We start from the raw sequence: 11,189 nt of genomic DNA, 5'->3' as shown, positions 1-11,189 counted from the left end.
AGGTATGATCATAAAGTAATTTTTCTTGAATACGACAAAATGTTCAGTAATAGAAAAGAATTGTCGTTGGTATGTCAGCTCGTGTTGACATAATGCCCATTTCATCTTAATTTTCAACTGTGTCAAAATACAGAGTAACTACGGTACATCAAATAGCGTTCCCGTCTACTGGTCTATATTTACTGTGAGTTACGAGGCTTTAGAACTGACACTCAAACGTTGTCCCGAGAATAAGTATAATTTCAGCGTCTATTTTGGCGGGTCTCACTCAAACTGTTCACGTGTGGTCGCCATGAGATGAAAGAGCACAAACTGTTGAGCAATCGGTTATTTTGGGATCTAGTTCTTATTGCCAAGTGTTTTGTATGTGAGTGTGTGTCAATGTTTCCCAGACAGTTGCGTTTTTTTTTTACAAAGATTATCCGTCAACATTTTATCTTCTAATTAACGATCCCTGTCAGGTATTAAGGACGTTATCTGTCATGTTTATACGTTCTTTTATTGATGATCTGTCTATGCAAATTAAATTTTTTTTATGAAGAGTATCCATCTAATATTTAAGACGCGATCATTTAACGCGAAGGCCTTTATTTCTAGTGTATTTTAGTCTAATCTTATTGTGTATTTTTCATGGTCAAGAAGTTGTACATCAGGGCAAGCACTTGTCATCAACCAAAAAAATATAATAAAATAATAGATGGCTTGTGATTGGTTGATATCGCTCACTAACAAGCATGGCCCACGAGACAAAACGTTCTGCTATTTACCACAAAAGATATAATCAATCTTTTAAAAACAATAATTTAAGCCGAGCCATATACATATAATGGCGAACGACAGGTCTGAATTACTTTCTGACAAAACATAACGTCATGTTCGGAAAATGATGTTTGTTATTTATCCTTGCGAGGCGTGTGACTCCTTAACTATACCCCTAGAAAAAATTGTCGAATCAATGGTATAGATATGAGTAAACTTTGGTTGAACGCAAAAAATTTTAAGGTTTGTGTTAGTAAATGTTGTGATGACTTTAACATGTCCTTCAGAGAATCTTGATTAATTGTGGAGAGGAAAACGAAGGTATTGTATCCTTTGTCGAACTGTAAAATATTATTAGGTTTTACTCTGGTAAGGTCCCTGACGACTTTGAAATGAGCTCTCGTGAATGTTGTTTATCTGGAGGCGAAACACGAAACCTGTCACCTTAAAACCAATTGTTGCTGACTACTGAGTATATTTAAACAGACTAGAGTGGGAGTGAGAGCCTGATAACATATTGCTCCCAAATTAAAAACACAATACACAAAATTATTTAAAACATTCTTATGGATGCGATAAATACATTCTTATTTCTACTTACAAACTACACGGGAGAGTAACCGAAGTGTGTCACAGTGGGTTACTGGGTTAGACTTGCCAGCAATAGGCGTGGTAGGAGGTCTAAGGTGGGCGACGGGCCAACCATGAGACCTCAACACAACCACCAGACTATAGAACCTACCAGCTGACCGCTAAACAACTGGTCATTGCACTCAACTCACGTGACTGGGACAATAACACAAAGGGCGTTATTATTTTTTATTACACTTATAAGCCCGGTACATCATATATTAGAATGCATTACAGTATATCACAGAGAACGGCAACATGTCTATTGTTATTACATGTACTCGTACACTGTTAAAAGGCAAAGTGGAAATATATTCATTAGTTACAGTGATTACAAAATTACGTAGAAATAAAAGATTAGTGGAAGTATAGTATAATAAAGGCACAAAGTTGTAAGAGTCCAGTACACTTTACATGCACTGATTAAACAATTTTATGTTCCAGCAGCTCATTACCAAACTATGTAGAAAATGTAACCTACAATCATGATAAAAAAGTGAGTGTTACGTACGCGTTACAGATGACAGCAATATTTCATACGCACAAACAGACCGCGGGCGGACAGGGAATTAAGAATTGTTTACAAAAGACAAGCTTATTTACAGTATGTTCATGTGACTTACACAGCCCTCCTGTTCCCCACACATGCCACCTCCCCCTTTTGCCTAATTAGTAGCTAATGTAAAAAATTACATACACACACACAAAACAAAACAAGCATAACATGCCTTAAAAAAACTAAAATCTACTCACCATCATAACATGCCCTCAGCGCCCTGATTCACCCTTCACAACTCGACACTTTCCCACTTTATTGTGTGAAATTTTGCTTTAGACAAATTTGGGACATGTATGCCCGAGATTGCCACCACACAACAACGATACCAGAGGCCATTATATTTGTTATCATGACTGTACTGATATTATTTCTCCCCTCTTTTACTAAAAACTGTAACTGGCGACCACACTACCTTGGTTACTTGATGCCTGGGACACAGTATAGATGAATGTCTCTTTGAGGTTTAGACACGAATATAAAATTAATTGTTTATCTTCATTGGTGAAACTATAAACACCATCTCAGTCATAGGCTTGATTCTTTATTTCATATACAAGAACATATATTCCTTATTTCACTGTAATGTTTTTTTGCTACATAGCCATATTGCAGCTTTATCTTTATTATGCAATGTATAAAAAATATAAACATTACACAAGTTGAACAATTATATATTTTTAATCTGTAATCCGTGTTGTCTTTTGTGAAAACTCGGCGAATGTGCATCATGACCTTAGCTCTTGAATCACATAAATACATAAAAAACAAAAACATGAACGAGTTGTAAATATAATATATACTGTAGTACATTTTAAACAGTCTATCCTCTTCCATTCACTCTTCTGCCAACACATGCAACTAATAACATTAAAGGTAATATAACATTCAACTTATATTATGACATGTGAATTAAATCATTCTGTCATTGGCAGTGACCATCCTGTAAACAAAGCCTCCACCCACTAAGACTATTTCATATCTAACACAGCGTATCCTGTTAATGTTTTCAAGCAGTTATGACTTTACATACATAAAAAATTCAGTATTAAAGTGAGCCAGAATTGGGTATCCATAGCCTATTATCTTCAGCAAAAAAAAAAAAACTATAGTAAGCACAGTGATATTAAGAGAATGTTATGACAAAATTTATTTTGTGGAAATATACAAAATTAAAACTTGCATCTTTTCATGAAACAGAATGCCTTTTGTGTCCACTACAATTCCCTACCATTAACATAGCATATACCGTATACCAGAGTTTAATATTCACCTTCCCCCCATCTAGTAAAATAGTAGTCTAATCTTTACTGCAATAATATAACTGCATTAAATAAGAACCGATTTTGTAACCAGCTCTTGATGTTATAATGTAATACCGCGCTTCAACAATCAAGGTCTTTAAGCGTGTATTGTTGGTTAGTAATACAATAGTTATAAACTTTTATTGAGATACTCAGTACACAGGTCTCACTTAACCAGCTGTGTTTGTCTCCATCACATATCTTTTGCAGGTACATATATTTATTCTTACTCCAACGCTTATCCATCCATTCACATTTCCTTCAGAAACATTGTACTATAACTTTCATTGGTACTTCTTCCATATAACTCATACATTCTCAAAAAGGAATATTATACATATCCTCAGTACAACTAACTTCCACCGGCACTACCCAACCGATGAAGTTGTGGAAAGAAAAAAAAATACAATTCTAGCGATAACAGTAGTAACTAACAATAAGTAATAATTTATATGATGTAACACGGTAAAAATAAATACAATGATCACTACTAATATTATAAGTAAACAGGAAAACCCTTTCACTTATACTACATAATTTCATGGATACAGGAGGTAAAACATAATTTGTGTAAGATCCAGTTTTTTGTTGGATATTACAAGTGGATTAAACTACAAATGTGAATTCTACATTACGAGATTACATCAATAGATATTTTACTCTTTCATCAGATCCCGCAATACTGTAATTTTAATGAACATTCATAACCAATTAAGTTCCTATTTGATATAAATTACAATATTTTAAGTTTGTACAATAGTGTTGAAACACCTCGCAGTTATCTAAACTGATCATCATTGCCAGTGGTGTGAATTTACGACAGAGGTACTACAGTACAGTTTCATTAATTAACATTTAGTAAATTCACTGAGTTAACAAACTCAAAGGTATTTGCGATGTGAACCACTTGAAATTAATATATTTATCAGAAACAGTTATTAACAAACTTTAAAACATCCCCTTGCTACTTAGTGAATACATTGCAGTTGCTTCATATCTTCAATATCTCTAGCTTGAGTAGCGCTGGCAGCAAGAGTAAGATGGCGTTGGTCTCACCACTCTCGTTGCTGAGGTACCACAGACTCGCCTCTAGTTCCTCCGTTCTCTTCCTCCAGGCACTTCATTCAATTTCCGCCTTCTTGCTGTGCTCCAAATCCACCTTAAGCCTCCATATATAATTTACCAAAGCTTTCGGGATTTGTCCAGTGTTATATCGAAGACCACGAGCTAACACAAAATATTGTTCGTTTCTCCTGGGCAACAGAGTGGAGAGTTCCCTCACCCTGTCATTGATGTTGGCTCTTCTTCGTTCGAACAAGTTGTGAATTTCTTTCCTCCTTCTGTTCCTGCCTGAAGTAAGTGCAGTTACTTGAGGATCGCCAACAATAGGTCCGCTCTTCATTTGAGGCACATCTGGGGGGCACTTACGATTGGACTTGTCCAAGAGCTCACGAAAGAAACCCTGTATAGACCTGGGGTCAGGGTGTTGTACTGGCTTGTCCCGAAAGCATCATACATGTCCAACCCTTCCTCTAATTTGAGGATCTCGACGATGTCCTCCACCATCGTCAGACAGGTGTATGTGCTACAGGACCCCGCAGTATGATAACACCGCTCGATTAGGGTTGGAAGAGTCTGGTGAAGGCAGCCAATTTAATGTTTATCTATTTGAAGAACTTCAAACTCGCAGCTATACTGCAAACATAGTACAGACCTAGCATTATGTCATTCCTATTTCAGATGTAACATTCTAAACACATTAAAATGCCATAATATAAAATTAATGCGTTGCGAACCTGCACTTAAAAAAAAGACAGTCATTTTCATCTTTAAATAATCTTATGTAGATTTACATAGTGTTTAAGATTTTTTCCCTTACATTATTATGTATGTTTGGTCCTCGTGGACTGCGCTCTTTTTTTTTTAATACATCTCGCAAATTAATGATGAAAGTAAGAGAATTACAGACCTGACAGCCTGTTACCTGGTATGCGGATACAGCACACGGAATACTAAGCCTTGGGAACACAGGCAGATGTCGCCAGCACTTCTCTCGACTGCCTTCGCTTACCTATAAAGCTACTGTATACATATAGGTACCCATTTACAACTGGGTGAGCTGGAGGTGCTCCGATTACAAACTAATAACCCTTATCATAATCAACTAATTAACTTTCGTAATTTCCCTGACCTCTAACCCATGTATTTTTTTACTCGTACATTTATGCGAGCTTCACCATACGCTGGACTAATAGTTACTTCAAACGTCCACTTCAATTCGTTTAAGCTGTGGCAAATGCAGTTTGCTTAAGTTTTGCGAGTACATTCTAAAAGTTAAAGACAAAAAATAAATTCACATGACGCCGTCCCAATGCTGGTCGGTATATAAGGCAATTAAATAAGTATCCTACAACACTTAGAAATATCTTGTCATATGCTACATCGTATGTATGTAGTGGCCTAAGAAGAATGATTATACTGCACCATCTCCATATTTTACTTTTATGTTTTCAAATATTCTGTAATCTATCAGATCCTTTAAAAACAAACTTTAATTACAGTTACATGTATAACAATGGACAACATATTTCAACAGCAAAATGAGTAAAATGTTATTAATTCTACTTTATACACTTCTCACATGTATTTGGTTGATTAGTAGACACAATGTAGAGTAATTCATATATTAATAAAGCTATAACTTAATTCAAACTTCGCGTTATTCTAAGCACCCTTAACCTGCCGCATATCGATGTTACTCAAGAGCCAGTAGTGTCGTCTTTGACCTGTCGAGAACTGGTAGCAGAATCTGGGTGAGTGACTGTCACCTCTATGTCGCCGTCCCGGATCAACAACCTAGCCTCCAGCGCCTCCACTCGCTTATGGAGTTGCTGATTCTCTTGTGTCAAGGTGCGCCGCTCAGCCTCCATCTTCTTGCTACGGTTTACATCCATCTTAAGCCTCCTAATGTAATCTGCTGACGCCTTCAAGATCTGTCCCGTATTACACCGGCTATCACGGAAAACCTCAAAATACGGCTCGTTCCTCCTGGGCAGAAGCGCGGCAAGTTCCTTCACCCTGTCATTGATGTTGGATCGTCGTTTTCGCTCGAAGAAGTTGTGAATTTCTCTCCTTCGTCTGTCCTTCAAGAAGGCCGCTACTTGAGGACTGTTCCCAGAAGCTGCACTCGTCCCTCGAGGCACACCTGGTGGGCACGAATTGGAAGGTTTTTCTGTATCAAGACCCAAATTACTAAAGGTACCTGGTACACAGATATTAGGTTGAGAGGAAAATACTACCGGGCTTATGGTGCTGGACTGGCTAGTGCTCGGGGTATCATCGATGCTCATCTCTTCCTCCAATTTGAGAATCTCCTGGACGATGTCATCTTCCATTGTCATCGCCACCAGCAGAAGTGTGTATGGACTACAGGGCCCCGCAGACTAACAATCGCCACTCGATTAGGGTTGAGTACATGGGTAGACAGCCATTTTTTTTGTTTTGCTACTTGAAGTACTTCAAACTGGACTATACTGTAAACAGCAGATCTAATATTATAGTCATAATGTTAATCATTTTTTTTCTATACATTAACTCTAAACAGTTTTTAACATTCATAACTGATATATACTATACTGCCAAGGAACACGGTAAACAAGCTACAAACTATTATCCAAATGTTTATCAGGTAATATAAGTTTTATCAATAATTAACTATATCTAACCGAAAATTATAGGTGTTTAAAGTGCGCTATACAGCGCTTTAACAGTTATAAGGTAATTATCACGCTTTCCCTCTTCTATCTACTTTATATGACAATTGAAGTGCAAAATATTCAACGCTGCCCACTGAGTTTTGTTTTTGTTTTTTGTAATTTTCACGCTTGTCTTTCAGATTGTTTACGTTTTCAATCTACGTGGTGACGACAAAAGTTCATATGACAATTAAATAATACCACACAATATATACTGCATACGCATACTGTGCGTGACTAATGCTTTAATGGTACAGGGGGTATTACACATTTATTTTTATGTGATAGAACTGCTACATTCACATCTTAATTAAATACCATTAATCCATTATAGATCTAACGTTCTGTCAATCCTAATTACTTAAAGGTCAACTCTTATCCCAATTTTGTATTGTAATCTAGTTTTTGTGTAAAGGTTAGATTATAAAACCGCGCCACCCCAACTTCTGGAGCTCTACATTTTCTGCCATTCCCTCGTCGTTCGCCCGGCAGCGGAGAGCAAATGTAACAGGATATATTTGAAAGAAAAACCCGGATAGAAAAAAAAGTGTTATTTAGGAAAGACGGATACTGGGTTGATTAAGATACCCCGAAATATACTACTTATAAGGCAGTCACAAAAACTCTCAAGTTTCAACACATTCAGGAGACTACCGAGCTCAATCACGGAAGACATGTGAGATATGCAAGATAAGTCAGTGATGAAAGGAGGTAGATAAGTAAGATAACAAAATCATGCAAGATAAAATCAGTACTGTATTACAAATGGTTCAACAAAGTAAAAAAAAATATCAAAGATAATTATATTATTTACTTGGGATAAAATCAGCAGGTTTAGGAAACACCTGAATAATATAAAACGGTAACTAAATTTAAAAAGATAACAGTTCAGTTACGTAATATGTTACCACGTTAAGAGCGATCGCAATTCAGCAGTTTACTTGCATAGGGTAACACTTCATCTGCATGGGGTAACGATTAACCTGTGTAATATTAAACTTAATCTGCGTACGATAACAATTCACCTAGAGCAGGGGGTCCACAACCTTTATACACTAGTCGGCCACTTAATGGTACAAGTAAGCCAACGTAAGTCAGCACCGCGTTCCACAGAATTGAATGTAAAATTGGAAATGCAGGACTATATTGTTTTGTCAGAATTTAAGAAAAAACAACACCGATATTTAAGACTAAACATAGCTTTCATTTTCAGCATATACATATTTAGCATTGATATACAGAAATAGCACTAGTCATTAGCCTAGTTAAATATTATGTAAAGAAAATAAGGAAATATAACTTTAGCAATACAACATATGAAATTATGAGACTGTCTTCAAGCTAGAGGAAACACTGAGCTGAGTAAATTAACACTTCAATCGCGTAATGTATAAGTTCGCCTACGTAAGATAACAGTTCAGTTACGTCAAATAATAATCGCAGTTACGTAAGATAACAGATTAGTTATCAAGAAGACTAGCTACATAAGACAACTGATCAGGTCAGTAAGATAACGCCACAAGCTGCGATATGACAGATCACCTAAGGAAGAAAACAGGTCAAGGGCATGGGATGCTGAGTGGTAGACGATACGCAGAATACTGGGCGACGTAGGACACCCACCTTCTAAACCCGTTTGTATCCCAGGCACACCCTAGCATCACCTTGATCAGAAGACCGTACGATGAATATTCCTTTCAAGTGAAGAAGTAAGAATGCATCTAACTGGTTGATTTAAGGTAAAAACTGAAAAATTAAGTCCATAAAACACATCAGAATTATTATACTACTATTTGTTTAAACTAGTTATGTTCACGTGGTCAGCAGAGCGTATTGTGGTAGATATTTCGAGAAAAAAAATATATAGGCTAATTTTGTCTCCTGATTCCAAATGAACGTATACAATCAACGCAGTCACTATACTGTACAGTATAATGAATTTGATGCACTTTCTTTAATTTAATTATAGCTAACTGGAGGTTAAGTAGAATTAATCATTATATATGCGGTGAAACAAGAGAAGAAACCAAAATCAGGATGCAGTACAGACAATCACAACACACAAAAACTGATAAGATATTCTCAACGATGACATAAAATCATTTCTCTTGTGTTTAAAAAATGGAAAGTTAATCCGACAAATATCACTGTACAAGAACATTAAGTAAACGATACTTTTGACCCTCAACGTTACTCACCGATTCTTATCGATATGTGATAGTGGACATGCTATTATCCATGAGTTGCTGGAACATACATATGCAACCATTACTAATGACAATGTTATCAAGGAGTGTAATACTTGCCTGTAGGTTCGGATGTTAACTTATGGAGACTTGTGGTGAAGGAGGATTCGTGTTTTCGTCTAGTTTAGTGCACTGTGCAACGAGAACTGTTTAACAGTGACATGTAGGTAGCAGCTTATGCCAACGATATCTAGAGGCAGGTGGCACCCTTGCACCGTACGATAATACCCAGCGTTTTCTAATATTTTCATATATGATAGGCACGGAAATTATGTGAACGTAACCTTTCGAAATTCTACTTCGTTGGTATATTATATATAACTAAAATAATAGTTTAAAATTAGAAACAATTATTGATAAGCGGCAACTGTTTTACCACATGCCTCGAGTCTTATGATGCTGTTCTGACGTAACAGAATCACGCGCTGTCATTGGCTACCTGCCACCCCACCTCCAGGAGTAGCCAATCAATAACCAGCCAGACGGACGCGTACGTTCTCATGACGTAAACAATATATTTCATCAATGTACTACGCTGAAGATTGTGTTTACTTAACGTTTTACAATCACAACAGCGTAGATCTAGTGAAATGAGCTAGAATGTGTCCTTCAGCAACAACCAAGTGGAGCCCTAAACAAAAAGCCCTAAAATGTAGTCTCGGTTACGTAATAAGACTATATGAGCGATCCAAGCCTAGTGTTTGGCATTCTGTACTGGCACCTTAGATCAACTGACTGGAGCACCTAATGAACACAATGTAAAAATATGGACTCGCAGGTTATTTAGATTAAAACCCCTTTTTATACCAACGTCAAGGTTGACACAAAAAGGATGCTCTCGGTAACAAAAGAAATTTTAAATCTTAATTAAATATATAGTCTCTGCACAAAGCATTTGACAAACATTATTATATCTTTGGATGAAACAGCCATATACATCACTAGTGAAAATTAAACGGATCGGTTACCTTCCATGGAAATTTCCTTTCTACGTATCTTATAATTATTTTCTGACTAGTCCTGGTATATTTTGTAGTATACGCATATTTTCACAAATCCTGGAACTTGTGCTTCTAGGGTTAAGTTATATTATGTGAACGCGTATTCTACTGTAGGTAAACATCCACCGCAGCAAGTCTAGCTCACAGCGAATATACTCTCTACTACTGTACTGTAGAATGAGTGTGTATTATACTTAAATATTTGTGAATGTAAATTTTATTGTAGGCAAGTCAACGTCAGTCAGTTGTGTCTGTTTCAGCAGACTATAGTTTCAGCGAAATCCAACAGAAGTTATACTGTCGACATTTTAAACACACGAACACTGTTGCTCCCGGTGAAGGTTAAGGAGCATAAGTAGCCAGTTCTATCCAGTTCACCCCATTCAATAACTCACCAGAACTACTGTAACTGGTTGATCATAACCCTGTTTTGTAAGAGCTACACTGTTTTGTAAGAGTTACACATTTTCATATGCTGTCCATACCAAACAATGCTTGCCACTAGTATAGACTGTAAAAGATCAGGAGAGAGAGAGAGAGAGAGAGAGAGAGAGAGAGAGAGAGAGAGAGAGAAAGTCTAGGTTGGTAAAGTCGAAGACCGCCTGCCAACTCTTGCCTGGTCAGCTGTCAGCTCCCGGGCAGGTACAGTATATGGGGGGGCTTTATATCTACGTCGAGTACGGTAATCGTAGGTTTGCTGCTGTCATTAGTCCTGATGATCTTCTGGTTGCTAAGGGAGCTCAACTGTGATTAAAAAGGGTTTCTGTGGATGTGTTACCAAGCTCCAAGGCAACTGGCATAGTATTTGTTTGTTCTTTAAGTTATACAGTCTCAGTCAGCTACACTCTCTTACCCCATTACCTGAAGCCTCTCCACAAGCTAATATTTTTAGTGGTATCTATCCTCTCCTTCCGCTTTTATCAGAGTTTACCAAATAA

The 11,189-nt window shown here is 37.0% G+C and overlaps 1 protein-coding gene across 1 annotated transcript; it reads right to left on the bottom strand.

Annotated features, from left to right (window-relative positions):
* Positions 1 to 1,566: 1,566 nt before the first annotated feature.
* On the bottom strand, positions 1,567 to 8,743 carry LOC121878337 (transcription factor E3-like). Its single transcript, XM_042384496.1, has one exon. The coding sequence runs from the start codon at positions 6,648 to 6,650 to the stop codon at positions 6,009 to 6,011; it is 642 nt and encodes a 213-aa protein (XP_042240430.1). The 5' UTR covers positions 6,651 to 8,743; the 3' UTR covers positions 1,567 to 6,008.
* Between the last annotated feature and the right edge of the window lie 2,446 nt (positions 8,744 to 11,189).

Source organism: Homarus americanus, unplaced genomic scaffold, assembly GCF_018991925.1.
Source record: "Homarus americanus isolate GMGI-L3 unplaced genomic scaffold, GMGI_Hamer_2.0 scaffold41027, whole genome shotgun sequence".
NCBI lineage: Eukaryota > Metazoa > Arthropoda > Malacostraca > Decapoda > Nephropidae > Homarus > Homarus americanus.
This window is presented reverse-complemented; position numbering and strand designations above follow the sequence as displayed.